This window comes from Callithrix jacchus, chromosome 5 (genome assembly GCF_049354715.1).
Source record: "Callithrix jacchus isolate 240 chromosome 5, calJac240_pri, whole genome shotgun sequence".
In the NCBI taxonomy this organism is placed as follows: Eukaryota; Metazoa; Chordata; class Mammalia; order Primates; family Cebidae; genus Callithrix; species Callithrix jacchus.
The window spans coordinates 3,680,158-3,699,150 of NC_133506.1; the positions used below are offsets into that span (position 1 = coordinate 3,680,158).

Consider the following 18,993-nt stretch of genomic DNA (forward strand, 5'->3'; position numbering starts at 1 on the left):
AGAGCCATCCCTACTGCTGTCTGTCCTTGGGGCAACTCCAGGGCAAGGGAGACTCTTGGTGGCTGTCTAGACTCAAGGGCTCTTGCAGCTGCATTTGTTCAACACCTTATAGGAGAATGAGAAAATGATTATTCCTATCCAGGGAGCTGATGAGATTACTGGGCGTTAGGCTTCCCGGATCCTCTGGCACCTCAGCTGTTTTCCATCTCCAATGAGCTCCCTTTCCCACACTCCTAGAGGCTTATCCCGTGTCCCTTCTCAAACCTCCTTGCCTCCTTTCTTCCACACTTGTTCCTGCTAATCGCCTTCCCCACCCAGTCCACCTCCTTGCTGGCTTCTGCGTCCATCTGCTCTCCTTTCCTGCTCCAGTGACTGCAGCTGGATCTGGATTTCATTTCCTCTCACCTTCTGGAGGAATTGGCTCTGTAATTGTCAATTTTCTCTCCTTCATCACTGACCGGTCCCTAGTTTCCAGGTTATTTCTGTATCCACATAAACATGTTTGACCGGGCACAGTAGCTCACGCCTCTAATCCTAGCACTTTAGGAGGCCCAGGTGGGTGGATCACTTGAGGTCAGGTGTTCAAGACCAGTCTGGCCAACATGGTGAAATCCTGTCTCTACCAAAAACAAAATACAAAAATTAGCTGGGCATAATGGTGGGTACCTCCCAGCTACTCGGGAGGCTGACGCAGGAGAATCACTTGAACCTGAGAGGTGGAGGTTGCAGTGAGCCAAGATCATGCCATTGCACTCCAGCCTGGGTGACAGAGCAAGACTCCATCTCAAAAAAATAAAAACAAAGTTCTAGTTGCTTTAATCTTCGACCTTCACTGCCCTGAATTCCATAGCCTCCTCCAGGTACTTAAGTGATTTTTGGATCCTCTTCTTAAAAAGGGTTGTTTATTTATTTGATAACTGTTTATGGCACTTACTGTGCCAGACACAGTTTTAAACACAGGAATGTCAGTGAAAAAGCATTCCTGCCCACAAAAATCCCTGCAGTTGGCCAGGCACAGTGGCTTACACCTTTAGTCCCAGCTACTTGGAGGAGGCTGAGGCGGGAAGATCTTGAGCCCAGTAGTTCAAGGCTGCAGTGAACCGTGATTGCACCACTGCACTCCAGCCTGGGTGACAGAATGGGACCCTGACTCTAAAAAAAAATCTCAGGCTGGGCACGGTGGCTCACACCTATAATCCCAGCACTTTGGGAGGCTGAGGCGGGTGGATCACAAGATCATGAGATCAAGACCATCCTGGCCAACATGGTGAAAACCCATCTCCGCTATTTAAAAAAAAAAAAAAAAAAAAAAATCTGAGGACCTAGAGCTCTCCAGCATTTAGAGGTAGGGAAGAAGCAGGGACTCAGCCAAAGACCCTGGTCAGGAGAGGCAGTGAGGAAGGAGACTGTAGGTGGGCACTTTTCTGCTCTCACCTTGCTCAACCTTTCACTGTCAGTAGACACAGTTGTTCAACATATTGGCCAGGCTGGTCGTGAACTCCTGACCTCAAGTAATTCACCCACCTCGGCCTCTCAAAGTGCTGGGATTACAAGCCAGAGCCATCACACCTGACCAGATTCTAGATATTTTTTGAAGGTAGAGCATAAAGAATTTGCTAATGAATTGATGTGGAATGAGAGAGAAAGCAGTGAAGGATGACTTGGAAGTTTTGAGGTGAAACAGGGTTATTTTTGGGGTGGATCATTGGAAATTATGCATTTGGCTTGGGCATGTAATGTTCAAGCTGGTGGAGACCTAATCACACCATTGCCATCTGAGGCTTCAATGTGCTTAGGAATCCCCTAGGACATAAATGCAGCTTCTGATTCAGCAGGGCTTGGGGTGGGGCTGAGGGTCTGTGGTTTTAAATAGCCTGCAGGTGATACCAATGCTGTTAGTCCATGGGCCACACCTGGGGTAGCCAGGGTTGTAAGTGGTTAAATATTAGCGAACTCAAGAGCAAGGCTGGCCTTGTGAGTGGTCAAAATATAGAAGGGCGTCTTTGCACGAGAAAGGGTGCCTCTTCAGAGCACCAGACTGAGAGGACTGTGAGGGAGGCTGGGAGTGGGAGGCCGGCTCAGAGGGAAGCGGCCCTAAGGTCAGTGTTCTCTCCTTTCCTTTGACTCCTGTTTGCTGTGCACATCCCTGTTCGCTGCAGACAGTTTTGTCAAGGTGCCGAGCGCAGGGTGATGACCCGGCCCAATGCCCTGGATCGATGCCGAGGGAAACTTCTGGTGCACAGCCTGGTATGGCTTCGGGAAGGGACTCGGGTAGCTAGCTGGGCCCTCTACTCATGCTGTCTTTTTGCCCTCTCAGAACCTTTTGGCTAAGCAAGGACAGCGACTTCTGCGGGGCTTGAGACGGGGCAATGTGCAAAAGAAGGTGGCATTGGCCAAAAAGCTCCTGGCAAAACTGCGCTTTCTGGCTCAGGAGGTAATGCCTTGCTCACCCCACTTTCCCTGAGCTTTTGGGTCATTCTGGAGGCCTCAGGCAGGTGTGACATATATAACATTTGTCTTTTGGAATGATGCTAGGCCTGGGACTCATTGCTGTGGGCATAGGAGCAAGATCTATTTGCAAGCTAAGGGTGAGGACAAGAGTTCTAGAATCCAGCAGAGACCCAGGGAGCATTAAGGATATCTTTGGATGGAGATTTGAGAGTAGGCTGCCTTGAGTATGACCTCACTTGTCTGAAGGACTAAATATGACATGTGTAAAGGGAATTGACAGGAGCAGAAACTGAGGGTTAGAGAGGGAAAGTGGCTGGTCCACCATGCTATGCTGCCTAAGACTGAAGCTGTCCTTCCCAAAGGCGTGGGGCATTTAGACCACTGGGTATGTTCTCAGAGAGTGAGGAATTGTACTCCTAGACCTTGAAGGGTACGCTGAAGCTTGGCAAGTGAGAAAGAAAACATAGCATGTACAAAGGCCCAGAACTGAGAAGCCTGGGCAGCTGGAAGACAGAGTGTTGGAAGAAGAGATGACATAGAGACTTTATTATATTAATTGTTGGTGTAAAATTGCTTTTAAAATGACCAGTGTGGCTCACACCTGTAATTCCAGCCCTTTGGGAGGCTGAAGCAGGAGGATCACTTGAGTCCAGGAGTTTGAGACCAGCTTGGGCAACAAAGTGAGACCCTGTCTCGGTAAAAATTGGCTGTTTGTGATGGTGCACACCTAGAGTCCCAACTACTGTGGAGGCTGAAGTGAGAGGATTACTTGAGGCTACATTGAGCTAAGGTTGCACCCCTGCATTCCAGCCTGGGCGATAGAGCAAGACTGTCTTAAAAAATTGCATTGAAAACCTCCTTTTGTCATTTGACATTTAAAAATTGTTTTATGAGGCTGGGTGCAGTGGCTCACACCTGTAACCCCAGCACTTTGGGAGGCTGAGGTGGGTGATCACCTGAGGTCAGGAGTTCAAGACCAGACTGGCTAACATGGAGAAACCCTGTCTCTACCAAAAATAAAAAAAAATTAGCCAGGTGTGATGTCGCATGCCTGTAATCCCAGCTACTTGGGAGGCTGAGGCAGAAGAATTGCTTGAACCCAGGAGGCGGAGGTTGCAGTGAGCAGCGATGGTGCCACTGCACTCCAGCCTGGGTGACAGAGTGAGACAGTCTCAAAAAAAACAATAAATAATAAACATTTTTTATTTAATTTTTTTAATTTTAAGACGGGGTTTCACCATGTTGGTCAGGATGGTCTTGAACTCCTGACCTCAGGTGATCTGCCCGCCTTGGCCTCCAAAGTGCTTGGATTACAGGTGTGAGCCACCATGCCTGGCCAAAAATAATTTTTTGAGACAGAGCTGATACCTGTAATCCCAACAGTTTGGGATCCTCCAAAGTGAGAGGATCACTTGAACCCAGGATTTCAAGACCAAGCTGGGCAAAATAGACCCCATCTCCTAAAAAAAAATTAGCCAGGCATGGTGGCACATGCCTATAGTCCCAGCTACTTGGGAGGTTGAAGTGGGAGGATTGCTTGAGCCTGGGAGGTTGATACAGTGAACTATGATTATGCCTCTGTACTTCAGCCTGGGTAACAGAGTGAGACCCTGTCTAAAAAATAAATAAGTAAATAAAAATAAAAAATGTTCATGGTATAAATGTGCTGCATTCTTTTTTTTTTTTTTTTTTTTTTTTGAGACGGAGTTTCGTTCTTGTTGCTCAGGCTGGAGTGCAATGGCGCGATCTTGGCTCACTGCAACCTCCGCCTCCTGGGTTCAGGCAATTCTCCTGCTTCAGCCTCCTGAGTAGCTGGGATTACAGGCACGCACCACCATGCCCAGCTAATTTTTTGTATTTTGAGTAGAGAGGGGGTTTCACCATGTTGACCAGGATGGTCTCGATCTCTTGACCTCGTGATCCACCCGCCTCGGCCTCCCAAAGTGCTGGGATTACAGGCGTGGGCCACTGCGCCCGGCCAATGTGCATTCTTAAATAATATAGCTTTGTGTTCCTGTTTTTCAGAGATTATATTATTTTGCTTTTTAAATCTCACTATTACGTGTGTGAGATTTATCCATATCATTGCTTGTAGCTATAATTTGTTGGTTTTCATTGCCATATAACATTCTGTTGTATAAATATACTGTAATGTGGCTGGGTGTGGTGGCTCACACCTGTAATCCCAGCACTTTGGGAGGCGGAGGTGGGTGGATCACCTGAGGTCAGGAGTTTGAGACCGGCCTGGACAACATGGTAAAACCCTCTCTCTACTAAAAATACAAAAATTAGCCAAGTGTGGTGGTGGGAGACTGAGGCAGAATTGCTTGAACCCAGGAGGCAGAGGTTGCAGTGAGCCAAGATCATGCCACTGCAGTCTAGCCTGGGCAACAGATGGAGACTCTGTCAAAAAAAAAAAGGAACTGTTTGGTTTGTAATTATTGAAATGTAGGTGTTTTAAAAGTATGTAAAAGTACATATACTGGGTACCAGTCATTTGTCAGGTATATATTTTTACATGTATTTTCTTCCAGTCTCTGGCTTGCCTATTCATATCTTTTCTTTTTCTTTTTTTTTTTTTGAGACAGAGTCTCACTCTGTCACCCAGCCTGGAGTGCAATGGCATGGTCTCAGCTCACTGCGCCCTCTGCCTCCTGAGTTCAAGTGATTCTCCCGCCTCAGCCTCCCAAGTAGCTGGGACTACAGGCACGTGCCACCACAACCGGCTAATTTTTGTATTTTTAGTAGAGACGGGGTTCACTTGTTGGCCAGATTGGTCTCGATCTCCTGACCTCATGATCCACCTGCCTTGGCCTCCCAAAGGGCTGTGATTACAGGCATGAGCCACTGCGCCCAGCCACCTATTCATTTTCTTAATGATGCTTTTTGATTGTGAAAATTTTAAAGTATTAGCTGAGTGCAGTGGCTCATGCCTGTAATTCCAGCACTTTGGGAAGCTGAGGCAGGTGGATCATGAGGTCAGGAGATTGAGACCATCTTGGCTAACACGGTGAAACCCTGTTTCTTAAAAAATAAAATAAAACAGGCTGGGCGCCGTGGCTCACGCCTATAATCCCAGCACTTTGGGAGGCCGAGGCGGGTGGATCACGAGGTCAGGAGATTGAGACCATCCTGGTCAACATGGTGAAACCCTGTCTCTACTAAAAATACAAAAAATTAGCTGGGCATGGTGGCACACGCCTGTAGTCCCAGCTTACTCGGGAGGCTGAGGCAGGAGAATTGCTTGAGTCCAGGAGGCGGAGGTTGTGGTGAGCCAAGATCGTGCCATTGCACTCCAGTCTGGGTTACAAGAGCGAAACTCCGTCTCAAAAAAGAAAGAAAATAAAGAGAAATTTTAATATTAATGAAGTGTGATTCATCTAGTTTTTCTTTTATGTTCGCCTTCTGTTACCTGTGTGGAAAGCCTTTGCCTACTGCCAAGCTACAAAGGTTTTCTCTTATGCTTTTCTCTACAAGCTTATGGTTTTAGATTTTACATTTAGGTCTTTGATCTCAAATTAATTTCTGTGTATGGTGTGACATATGGATCCAAGTTCTATGTGTATGTAATATATATGTTTGATATATATGTACTATATTACATATATATAATATATATATATATATATATTTTTTTTTAGACAAAGTCTTGCTCTGTCGCCAGGCTGGAGTACAGTGGTATAATCTCAGCTCACTGCAACCTCTGCCTCCCAGATTCAAGTGATTGCCCCACCTCAACTTCCTGAGTAGCTGGGATAACAGGCACCTACCAGCACACCCAGCAACTTTTTTGTATTCTTTGGTAGTGATGGGGTTTTACCATGTTGGCCAGAATGGTCTCTATCTCCTGACGTCGTGATCCACCAGCCTCAGCCTCCCAAAGTGCTGGGATTGCAGGCATGAGCCACTACACTGGGCCAAGAAGTTCTATTTTTTTTTAATATAATTTTTTCTTTTCTTTTTTTTTTTTTAATAAAGACGGGGTTTCACCATGTTGGTCAGGCTGGTCTTGAACTCCCGACCTCAGGTGATCCGCCCTCCTTGGCCTCCAAAGTGCTTGGATTACAGACATGAGCCACCACGCCGGGCCCATTTTTTTCTTTTTTTTAAGACAGGGTTTCACCATGTTGGCCAGGCTGGTCTTGAACTCCTGACCTCGGCGATTTCCCCACCTAGGCCTCCCAAAGTGCTAAGATTACAGGCGTGAGCCACCACGCCCAGCCAGAAGTTCAATTTTTAAAATAAAAATATGGACATCCAAGCCCGGGTGCAGTGGTTCATGCCTGTGTCACAACTGCTCGGGAGGCTGAGGCAGGAGGATCACTTGAGGCCAGGAGTTTGAGCCTGGCTCAAACTGGGCACCATAGTGTGGTTGCATTCCATCTGGGCACCGCAGTGAGGCTTTGTCTCTGAAGAAAGAAAAAATGAATATGCTTCTTTTCCACATTGAGTTGTTTAGGCTTCTTAATTGAAAATCAGAAGACTCTGTAAGTGTTTCTATTAATTTTTTTAATTCAACCCTTGTACTTTTTCTTTCTTTTTTTCTTTTATTTGTTTTGAGTCAAGGTCTTGCTGGAGTGCGGTGGTGAGATTATGGCTCATTGCAGCCTTGACTTCCTGGGCTCATGGTAGTCTTCCCACCTCAGTCTTCCAAGTAGCTGGGACCACAGATGCACACCACCACTTCCAGCTAATTTTTGTATTTTGGGTAAAGTTGCAGTTTTGCCACGTTGCCTAGGCTGTTTTCATTTCTTTCTCTCTTTCTTTTTTTTGAGACGGAGTCTTGCTCTGTTGCCAGGCTGGTGGAGTACAGTGATGTGATCTCAGCAGTGATGTGCAACCTCTGCCTCCTGGGTTCAAGCAGTTCTCCTGCCTCAGTCTCCCAAATGGCTGGGACTACAGGTGCACACCACCATACCCGGCTGATTTTTGTATTTTTAGTAGAGATGGGCTTTCACCATGTTGGCCAGGATAACTCAAACTCCTGACCTCGTGATCTGCCCGCCTTGGCCTCCCAAAGTACTAGGCTGATAGGCGTGAGCTACCGTGCATGGCTGGTCTTTTCATTTTTTTATTTTTATTTTTATTTATTTTTGGGGGATAGCATTTCACTCTTGTTACCACTTGACTTTGCTTCTGCCTTAGATCACCTTATACTAAAATTTGATGTGAAGCAACACCCCGGCACTGTGAGAAAGTCAGCTTGTGGTTATTCTTTTCAGGAACACATTTTCAACTCCCAGCTACTCCCCTCAGCTGGGCAATTCTCCTTGTAGATCCCTGGGTGGGGTGAGTAGGGCGGGTTTATTTACGGGTTATCTTTATCCTGAAGGCATGCTTCTTTGGGATCCTAGCTTTCAGGGAGAGGGAGAAATCTACTGGTAGACTCCTGTCCTGAGTGGGGTCTGGGTTCGCTATTTTGTCTTTACTCACTGTTAGGTCATGGAAACCTGGCAAATGCCCTTGTGGCAAAAGTGACTTTAACGTTCTGCTGACCTCCCCAGATTCCCATGGTCATTTAGAATTTGGTCTGATAATTCTTGACTCTTATTATCTCATCATGAACTTTAATAAAAACCTGTCTTTTATATTAATTTTATTAAATTTTAATAAAATTTAAATTAAATAAATATTTATTTTATTAAATATTTAATTAAAGGCCATGGTGAGATAATAAAAGGTATTTTAGTTGCTTTTGGTGAGAGGTAGGTCTTAATTCCTGGCTCATAATATCTGTGGAAATGGAAGTCTGGCATGATGGTGTTGAACGGGAAGGAGAGGGTCAGATTTGTGCTTTGGAGAGATTAGTTCTACCTGTTGTGTTTTTGCTTACTCAATGATACTTCTTTTTTTTTGAGACGGAATCTCATTCTGTCGCCCAGGCTGGAGTGCAGTGGTGTGATCTCAGCTCACTGCAGCCTCTGCCTCCTAGATTCAAGTGATTCTCCTGCCTCAGCCTCCCAAGTAGCTGGGATTACAGGCGCATGTCACCACGCCTGCCTACTCTTTTGTATTTTTAGTAGAGATGGGGTTTCACCATGGTGGCCAGGCTGGTCTCAAACTCCTGACCTCAGGTGATATGCCCTCCTTGGCCTCCCAAAGTGCTGAGATTGTAGGTGTGAGCCACCATGCCTGGCCTTTCAATGAAATTTCAAGTCCTCCTGCGTGCCAGACTCTGTATTAGGCCCTGGGATCAGCCCCTGCCATATTCCTTGCCCTCTTGAGGCTCATATTCTAGGGAAACAGACACTACATCTGAAAATGAATGTGAAAAATAGTTATGATCTATAGGAATTGATAAGAGGTTACAGACGCTGAGGGGTAGATGAGAACCTGCTTGGATAAGGTGGTCAGGCAAGTCTCTGCAAAGACAACATTGCAGCTGACACCCAGAGATGGGGAGAAGCCAGCCAGCCATAGCAGAGTGGATAGGAAGGGAGAGCTCAAGGCAGGAAGACTGCTTTGGAGATGTCACAACTGTCTAACAGAGTGGGTAGTCTCTCAGCTGGTCATGGGGGCTCGAACCTATAGTCCCACCACTTGGGGAGGCTGAGGCAGGAGGATCACTTAAGTCCACGAGTTTGAGACCAGCGTGGACAACATGGCCAAACCCCATTTCTACAAAAAATAAAAAATTAGCCAGGCGTGATTGATGGCGTAAGCTGGTATTCCCAGCTACTTGAGAGGTTGAGGTGGGAGGTTTGCTTGAGCCTGGGTGGTCAAGGCTGTAGTGAGCCATGATCGTGTCACTGCACTCCAGCCTGGGCAACAGAGTGAGACCCTGTCTTGGGGAGATCAGAGCTGGGGTGGCTATTTGGTCCATTCAGTTCCAGCTGTGAGAGCAGGAGGTGTCAGCTCCAATCTACCTCTGTGACCAGTTCTCCACCCACAGCCCCAGCCACCCCTCCCTGATGTGCTGGTCTGGATGCTCAGCGGGAGGCGCCGTGTGGCCTGGGCCCGGATCCCTGCCCAGGATGTGCTGTTCTCTGTGGTCGAGGAGGAACGTGGCCAGGACTGCGGGAAGATCCAGAGTCTAATGCTCACGGTGAGGGGGCCTGTGAGTGAGGGGCCGGGAGAAGTGGAGTGGAGCTCATAGGGCAGGGGTAGACATGGGTGGAGGCCTGTGCTTCCCAACCAGGGGCCCCTGAACGCCTTCCAATTGTCCAAAACACCAGAAAGGGATTGTGCCTTTGCCTTGGACAGCTTTGAAATCAGATAAACCCCAAATCTTCCTAGCTCTGGGCCTGCATGGGCCCTTTTGCTAACTAGACCCTGACAAGCAGGGTACCAAAAATGAGAACGTGTGACTCACCCCTTAAAAGTGTGGCTGGTCTGCCTGGCACAGTTGCTCACGCCTGTAATCCCAGCACTTTGGGAGGCTGAGGTGGGTGGATCACTTGAGGTCAGGAGTTAGAGAACAGCCTGGCCAACATGATGAAACCCCGTCTGTATTAAAAATACAAAAAAATGGTGGTGCATGCCTATAATCCCAGCTACTAGGAAGGCTGAGGCAGGTGAATCACTTGAACACAGGCGGCAGAGGTTGCAGTGAGCAGAGATCACACCCTTGCACTCCAGCCTGGGCAATAGAGTGAGACTCCATCTTAAAAAAAAAGTGTAGCTGGTTATTTTTTTGTAGCAGGCCAAATATTTCTAAATGAAGCGTTCCTGGAAAAGATACCGTAAAGGGTCCCTAGCAGGGGGAAGTAGTGACCCTTGGGGTTGGGGACAGGGAATGTGAACATGTTGGGGTGGAGGGGATAAAGGTGGGAGAGCAGAGCTCAGAGTGTTGTTAGTGGTCTGTGTGTGGGGTACAGAAAGTGGTAGTGTTAGGGCAAGAGGTGTAGGGACTGAGCATGCGAGGGTCATGGCATAAGAGGGCAGGAAGAGGGTCAGGCTGGGCATGTAGGGAGTGGACTGGGAGCTTGGCATGGTGTAGCGATGTGCAGTACAGTGTGCCCTGGAGAAGCTGGATTGCTATAGGTCTAGCTGGGGTCATGAGAGGAGGCATCAGGGCCCTGACATGGCTTCTTTACACACAGGCACCGGGGGCACCCCCTGGTGAGGTCTGTGCCAAGCTGGAGCTCTTCCTGTGGCTGGGCCTAGGCAAGCAAGCCAAGGCCTGTACCTCCGAGCTGCCCCCAGACCTGCTGCCCGAGCCCTCGGCCGGGCTGCCCTTCAGCCTGCACCGGGACGGTGAGTGCAGAGGGTGGGCAAGGCAGGTATAAGGCCCACCTCACTCTTCGCACAAGTTGTGGGGCTGAGTCAGGGGACTCCAATGATCTCCTGAGCAAACATGGCATCTTCCTTGCCCTCACCCCAGACTTTAGCTACTTCCAACTCCGGGCTCACTTGTACCAGGCCCGAGGTGTGTTGGCAGCAGATGACAGTGGCCTCTCAGACCCCTTTGCTCGAGTCATCATCTCTACCCAGTGCCAGACCACACAGGTGAGGGCTGGGATGGCATGTGGGTGGAAGGAATCCAGGAGGCAAGGTGGGGTAGGTCTAAGCTTTCCCCCAAGGCCTCAAGACTATCTTCCCACCCTGGGTTTGCACAGCAGGGTATCAGGATGGGGTACAGGATGCCTCTACCTTAGGGGGTGATATAGAGCCAGGGGTCTTAGGGGTGAGAGGCTGTTTTCTAGGTTTTTTAGGCCTAGACTCTGAGGGTGGCCAGTTGCAACAGGGAGGCAGGGCTGGGAGGGGCCAGCGGCAACACCTTCTGGGAAGATGCTTTCGTCTTCGTCACATCTCACTCCTCTTGTGACAAGCAGTTACTTGAAGTATCCTTCAGAGCAGGGGTGCTCACATGATGTGACTTGCATGTTGGGAGGCTTCTCCTGACACTTGCTGCTGCATGGTCCCAAGGTCCTGGAGCGGACGCTGAGCCCACTGTGGGATGAACTCTTGGTATTTGAGCAGTTGATCGTGGACGGGAGGAGGGAGCACCTGCAGGAGGAGCCTCCATTAGTGATCATCAATGTCTTTCACCACAATAAGTTTGTGAGTGTGGCCTGGGCCCTCCCTGGGTCCCCAGCCTGGAATTTCCCCCTTGATGCTTGCCTTCCCCTTTGTCTTCACTGCCCTGCTCCCCCTAGGGCCCCCCTGTGTTCCTGGGCAGGGCACTGGCCCCCCCAAGGGTAAAGCTGATGGAGGACCCATACCAACGCCCAGAGCTGCAGTTCTTCCCCCTGAGGAAGGGACCCCGGGCAGCTGGAGAGCTCATTGCCGCCTTTGAACTCATCGAACTGGACTACAGTGGTCGACTTGAGGTCAGCATGCCCTGGCGTGGCTGGCAAAGGCTGTGAGCCCAACTCATTAATCCATCAGGCCATCCAACCCCAGGGAATATAAAATATGGGTGTGTCCCAGGGTCAGCCCCTAGGTCTCTTATCCCCAGAGAATACAGACTGCAGCTCTGTCCTGAGGTCACTTCATTGGACCACTTGATCCCAAGGCACATTGCAAGTATTCATGTGTCAGGTTCACTTTGTTGGGCCATCCTGCATGCCTCAGACACCTCCCTCCCTTCCTGTACTCTACTGCTTCCCTAGACTCCCCCCCTTCCTCCAATCCAGACTTGGCCGGTTCCCCTGCGCTTATACTTCACCAGCACCTCTCCATTTCCCCTCCCCACACCTAGGCTTTCCCTCCTTTGGCCTGATTCTTTTTTGCCCTCTGAACTTTTCCCTCCTACAGCCCTCTGTGCCCAGTGATGTGGAGCCCCAGGATCTGGCACCACTGGTCGAGCCCCTCTCTGGACGCCTGTCCCTTCCACCCAACGTGTGCCCAGTGCTCAGGGAGTTCCGTGTTGAGGTAGCACCAGGCAACCAAAGCCCCTTTGTTCCCCCACATCTGGGTGCCCGTTTGGCCGGTGCAGGCCCCTGAATCTCCCACTTCCTGACCCCAGGTGCTGTTCTGGGGTCTTAGGGGCCTTGGTCGTGTGCATCTGTTCGAGGTGGAGCAGCCCCAGGTTGTACTGGAGGTGGCTGGGCAACGTGTGGAGTCTGAGGTCCTGGCCAGCTACCGTGAGAGCCCCAATTTCACTGAGCTTGTCAGGCATCTGACCGTGGTGAGGCCATGGGCTAGGGGACAAGGAGGGCAGAATAATGAAAGAGGGCAGTGGATGGTGACTTTCTACCTGGTTATCTTAGATTATCCAAGGGTCAGCAAACTCTCTGTAAAGGGCCAAATAGTAAATATTTCATGCTTTGAGGGCCAACCAGTCTGTTGCAGCTATTCAACTTTGCCATGATGGCATGAAAACTGCCATAGATAATATGAAAATGAATATTTACAAAAACTGACAGCAGGCCAGACTCTGTCTATGGGCTGTAGTTTGCTGATCCCTGGATTAACTCATGGACTTGTGGTGCTCTCTAGGCATTACTGATGCTCTGCTTCACCTCTTGAACAAGCCTCCTTGATGATTTTCTGTCTATCCGTTACTGAGAATAGGGTATTGAAGTCTCCAACTATTACTGCTGAATTGTATATTTCTCTCTTTAATTCTATAACTTTTTTAGTTTTTGTATTTTGAGGCTCTTGTTAGGTGCATATATGTTTATAATTGTTGTATCTTCTGGATGAATTGACCTGTTTACCATTATAAAATATCTCTTTGTCGCTAGTAATATTTTTTGTATTAAAGTCTGTTTTCTCTAGTGGTATAACTACTCCAGCTCTCTGTGGTTACTGTTTGCATGATATATCTTTTTCTATACTTTTACTTCATCCTTTATGTGTCTTTGAATCTAAAGAGTATATCAGGCTGGGCATGGTGGCTCACTCCTATAATCCCAGCACTTTGGGAGGCCAAGGCGGGCAGATCACCACTGAACTCCGGCGTGGGCGACAGAGCAAGACTCTGTCTCAAATTAAAAAAAAAAAAGCATACTATGATTTCACAGTCTACTTCAGATTAATACTTATTTAGTTCCAGGAAAATATACAAACTTTTCTGCAGAAGATGGAGACCATCCTGGCTAACACGGCAAAAACCCATCTCTAATAAAAATACAAAAAATAAGCTGGGCATGGTTGCATGTACCTGTAGTCCCAGCTACTCGGGGGGCTGAGATGGGAGAATTGCTTGAACCCAGGAGGCAGAGGTTGCAGTGAGCAGAGATTGTGCCACTTCACTCCAGCCTGGGAGACAGAGCGAGACTCTATCTCAAAAAAAAAAAAAGTATCTCCTAGCATGGAGTTGCATCTCTTTTTTTAATCCAATTGACAACCTCTGTCTTTTAATTGGTGTTTAATATGATCACACTTGATGCTATTATTGGTTGAATTTAATCTGCCATTTTGCTGTTTGTTTTCTATGTCTTATGTATTTTTTGTTCCTCTTTTACTACTTTCTTTTGTATTAAATAGATGCTTATTATATATATATATATATATATGTAATTTTTTTTTTTGAGACGGAGTTTCGCTGTTGTTACCCAGACTGGAGTGCAATGGCACGATCTCGGCTCACCGCAACCTCCGCCTTCTGGGTTCAGGCAATTCTCCTGCCTCAGCCTCCTGAGTAGCTGGGACTACAGGCGTGCATCACCATGCCCAGCTAATTTTTGTATTTTTAGTAGAGACGGTTTTCACCTTGTTGACCAGGATGGTCTCGATCTCTTGACCTCGTGATCCACCCGCCTTGGCCTCCCAAAGTGCTGGGATTACAGGCGTGAGCCACCACGCCCGGCCTATATAATGTTTTTTTTTTTTTTTTTTTTTTTGAGACGGAGCCTCGCTCTGTTGCCCAGGCTAGAGTGCAGTGCCATGATCTTGGCTCACTGCAACCTCCATCTCCCCAGTTCAAGCAATTCTCCCGCCTCAGCCTCCTGAGTAGCTGGGACTACAGGCACGTGCTGCCACACCTGGCTAATTTTTTGCGTGTTTCACTACAGACAGGGTTTCACCATGTTGCTCAGGCTGGTCACAAACTCCTGAGCTCAGGCAATCCACCCACCTTGGCCTCCCAAAGTGCTGGGATTATAGGCATGAACCACAATGCCTGGCCTATATTTTGATATTTATTAGTGTACTATTTTAATCTGTTGATTTTTACTTAGTAGTTTCTCTAGGGCTTAGAATTTGCATACTACTATTTCACAGTCTACTTCAGATTAATTCTAATATAGTTCCAGTAAAATAAACTTTTCTGTGGTATAGCTCTATTCCTTCCTTTCTCTTTTGTGCTACAATTGTCATATATATGTGTATATATGTATATATCTACAAATACATAAAATAAACCCATTAATACAGTAGTAAAATTGTTTCCCTTAGGATCCATTGATAGATATGGAATTCCTGGGTTTATATATATATATACACACACACACACCAAAAAATATATATGCATATTTATACATATATATGTATATATGTTTATATATATGCATATATATATGTATATATGTTTATATATGTGTGTTTATATATATATATGTGTGTTTATATATATATATGGCCTTTAACCCTAAAGTGGCCTTTAATAAAGATAAAATAAACCATTATATATATATATATTTTTTTTTTTTCCCTTCCTCGTCCCCCATAATATATGTTTTAAGACAGAGTCTCACTCTGTCAGCCAGGCTGGAGTGGCGTGCTCTCGGTTGACTGCAACCTCTGCCTCCCAGGTTCAAGCTGTTCTCCTGCCTCAGCCTCCCAAGTAGCTGGGATTACAGGCACCTATCACCACGCCCAGCTATTTTTTTTTGTATTTTTAGTAGAGACAAGGTTTCACCATGTTGGCCAGGCTGGTCTTGAACTCCTGACCTCAAGTGATCTGCCTGCCTTAGCCTTCCAAAGTGCTGGGATTATAGGTGTGAGCCAACATGCCCAGCCAATATATATATGTAAAGTGTGTGTGTGTGTGTTTATATGTGTGTGTATACATATATATAGTTTAGAAAGGGTCTCTCTCTCACTCTGTCACTCAGGCTGAAGTGCAGTGGTGCAGTCTTGGCTCACTGCAACCTCTGTCCCCTAGGCTTAAGTGATCCTCTCACCTCAGCCTCCTGAGTAGCTGGGACCACAGGTGTGCATCACCATGCCTGGCTGGTTTTTTTTGTCTTTTTGGTAGAGACGGTGTCTTACCATGTTGCCCAGGCTGGTCTTGAACTCCTGAGCTCAAGCAATCTGCCTGCCTCAGCCTCCCAAAGTGCTCTGGTAACAGGCGTGAGCCACCATGCCCAGCCTCTGACAGCACTTTGTAGGCTCCACAGTACTTAGGTATCTATTATGTCATTTGATACTTAAAGCAGTCTTTTGAATCCAGGATTGTGTCCCTTTTTTAGCTGGGAAGCAGGGTGAGAAGGCTTAGCAGAGGTGACACAGTGAGACTATGGCATGGCTGGGCTTAGAATACAGGTGTAGATGTATTTTTTTCCTCCTTGTCTCTGTGACTGCCTTTCCCTCTTCCCCAGGTCTTCAAAGACACAATTCCTCTCTTCCACCCCCAGGACTTGCCAGAGCAGCCTCACTTGCAGCCCCCACTCAGCATCCTGGTGATTGAGCGCCGGGCCTTTGGCCGCACAGTCCTTGTGGGTTCCCACATTGTCCCCCATATGCTGTGATTCACATTTCGGGGACATGAGGATTCTCCTGAGGAGGAAGGAGAGATGGAGGAGACGGGTGATATGATGCCCAAGGGACCGCAAGGTGAGAAACCTTCTCCTTCAGGGCCCCAGACAGGGGCCCCTCTGATTCCTGGCAGATGTGGCTCCAGAGGCCCTCCGATGGGGTATGGAGTCTGACTAATCTCTTCATGCTGCCGTGTTCCCCCTCCCAGGACAGAAGTCCCTGGATCCCATCTTGGCTGAAGCGGGTCTATCCAGACAGCTCCTAAAGGTGATGGGCAGAGGAGCTAGGTGGAGAAGGGACTGGCAGGACTTAGGATGGTACTGGGCTAAAGGGAGAAAGTCTGTTCTTCCTCAGCCTCCTCTGAAGAAGCTCCGCCTAGGAGGCCTCTTGAATCAAGGCCCTGAGCTGGAAGAGGACATCCCAGATCCGGAAGAGCTCGACTGGTGGTCCAAGTACTATGCATCGCTGCAGGAGCTCAAGGGGCAGGTGGGGGAAGAGAAGGGTCCCAGGACAGGGCTGGGGTGTCAATGGTATAATGAATGATCTTTTAGCTGGGCATGGCAGCGCATGCCTGTAGTCCCAGCTACTTAGGAGGCTCAGGTGGGAGAATTGCTTCAACCTAGAGGCAGAGGCTCCAGTGAGCCGAGATCATGCCACTGCACTCCAGCCTCGGCAACAGTGAGACTCTGTCTCAAAAAACAAACAAAAACAAGAATGATCTCATTCAAGGTGGAGCTCTACAGTTTTTCAAAGTTCTTCATTGCAGTCATCTTTTCTTCACAATTCTATGAGCTGGGAATTATTATTTGAGATGGAGTTTTGCTCTTGTTGCCCAGGCTGGAGTGCAATGGCGCAATCTCAGCTCACTGCAACCTCTGCCTCCCAGGTTCAAGCAATTCTCCTGCCTCCCTAAGTTGCTGGGATTACAGGCGCATGCCACCAGACCCAGCTAATTTTTGTACTTTTAGTAGAGGTGGGGTTTCACCATGTTGGTCAGGCTGGTCTCAAACTCCTGATCTTATAATCTGCCTGCCTCAGCTTCCCAAAGTGCTGGGATTACAGGTGTGAGCCGCTGCACCAAGCCCGAAGCTGGGTATTATTAACTCCATTATCTAGAGCTATGTTGTTCAACAGAGATATAATATGAGCCACATATGTAATTTTAACTTTTGTTATAGCCACATTAAAAAAGTAAAAGGAAAAAGGTGAAATTAATTTTAGTAATATATTCAAAATATCATTTCAAGCCTGGGCATGGTGGCTCATGCCTGTAATCCCAGCACTTTGGGAGACCAAAGCAGGCAGATCACTTGAAGTTAGGAGTTCAAGACCAGCCTGGCCAACATGGAGAAACCCCATCTCTACTAAAAATACAAAAATTAGCTGGGTGTGGTGGTGGGCACCTGTAATCCCAGCTACTTGGGAGGCTGAGGCAGGAGAATCACTTGAACCTGGGAGGTGGAGGTTTACAGTGAGCCGAGATCGAGCGAAACTCCGTCTCAAAAAAAAAAAAAAAAAGCAAGTACCATACACAGCTGGAACTTGAATGAACGAAGGTTTCCCAGCTTTCTTGGAAAAGGAGGTAGAGTCAGGAGTTGAAGGGGATGGGGAAGAATCTCTGGATCTGTTCTTTAATTTCAGCACAACTTTGATGAAGATGAAATGGATGATCCTAGAGATTCAGGTAAGAGATCGGACTTTTTGCCCTGGTTCCATCTGCCCATCCCCTACACATCCAGATATTTCTGACCGGGGTGTTTTTGCTATTTCCAGATGGGATCAACCTCATTACTATGGTTGGGGAGGCCCACGACCAGGGTGAGGCTGAAGTTAAAGGCGCTGTGTCCCCAAAAAAAGCGATTGCCACCCTGAAGGTGACTGGGTACTGGAGGGAGGAAAGTCTCCTTGAGTTGTGGACGTCGGACTGTCACTGAAGTCCTTGCCTTTTAGATCTACAACAGGTCCCTGGAGGAAGAGTTTAATCACGTTGAAGACTGGCTGAATGTGCTTCCTCTGTACCGAGGGCAAGGGGGCCAGGGTGGAGGTGGAGAAGAGGAAGGATCTGGACACCTTGTGGGCAAGTTCAAGGGACATTTGGGGAAGGAAAGTGGAACCGGGGAGCCCAGGCGGGGATTCAGGAGCACAGTTCTCTTACTAGAGCCTTTTCTGTCTCCCCACAACTCAGGGCTCCTTCCTCATTTATCCTGAATCAGAGGCAGTGTTGTTCTCTGAGCCCCAGATCTCCCAGGGGGTTCCACAGAACCGGCCCATCAAGCTCCTGGTCAGAGTGTATGTTGTAAAGGTGAGTCTCCACGGCCTTGGCACACCTCAACTATAGCTAAGGCAAGGCACACAAAACCTACAGAGGGAAGGCTTGGGGAGGAACCTCGGGATCACAGAGTCCAGGTTCTTCATTTTTCAGACGAGAAATCTTAGCCACAAAGTTAGGAGATCACCTAGGGTTATAAAGCATGCTCATGGCAGAACCAAAATTTGGAGTTGGTTTCCTAACCCCTGTTTTTACTTCAAGTCCTATAGAATGGGGAGTACAATTCTAGGATGAGGGCAGGACTGAATCTCAGGCTTCAGAAGGCTTGTTACCTTTGTCCATTGGTGCAGTTTTCATGCTGAGTTCAGCAGGGCCTTGAAGTCTTAAGGATATCTCAGGGAGCAAGGGGGAATGAGTGGGTTGCTCCGCCGTCCACTCCCTGTCACCAGAGAAGATGCTGTATTTTTATCTGTTTTAAATGTAGGAATTCTGTCTAAGGCATAATTTGAAGAAACATTCTCTTTTTACTTGAGACAGGATCTTGCTCTGCTGCACAGGCTGGAGTACAGAGACACAATCATGGCTCACGGCAGCCTCAACCTCCTGGGCTCAAGCAATTCTCCCACCTCAGCATCTCAAGTAGCTGGGACTATAGCATGCACCACCACGCCCCGCTACTTCTTAAA

General features: G+C 47.8%; 1 protein-coding gene across 1 annotated transcript in view; it reads left to right on the forward strand.

Moving 5' to 3' along the window:
- The window catches only part of LOC100409113 (fer-1-like protein 4), a 44,849-nt gene that overhangs the window by 10,111 nt on the left and 15,745 nt on the right, over positions 1-18,993 (forward strand). The window contains 16 exon segments of the mRNA XM_035302781.3: positions 2,160-2,247; positions 2,318-2,434; positions 9,344-9,496; positions 10,494-10,647; positions 10,775-10,899; positions 11,320-11,454; positions 11,550-11,723; positions 12,151-12,267; positions 12,362-12,523; positions 15,882-16,116; positions 16,247-16,305; positions 16,393-16,524; positions 17,680-17,722; positions 17,812-17,912; positions 17,989-18,124; positions 18,222-18,340. Coding sequence (XP_035158672.3) covers positions 2,160-2,247; positions 2,318-2,434; positions 9,344-9,496; positions 10,494-10,647; positions 10,775-10,899; positions 11,320-11,454; positions 11,550-11,723; positions 12,151-12,267; positions 12,362-12,523; positions 15,882-16,116; positions 16,247-16,305; positions 16,393-16,524; positions 17,680-17,722; positions 17,812-17,912; positions 17,989-18,124; positions 18,222-18,340 — 2,050 coding nt within the window.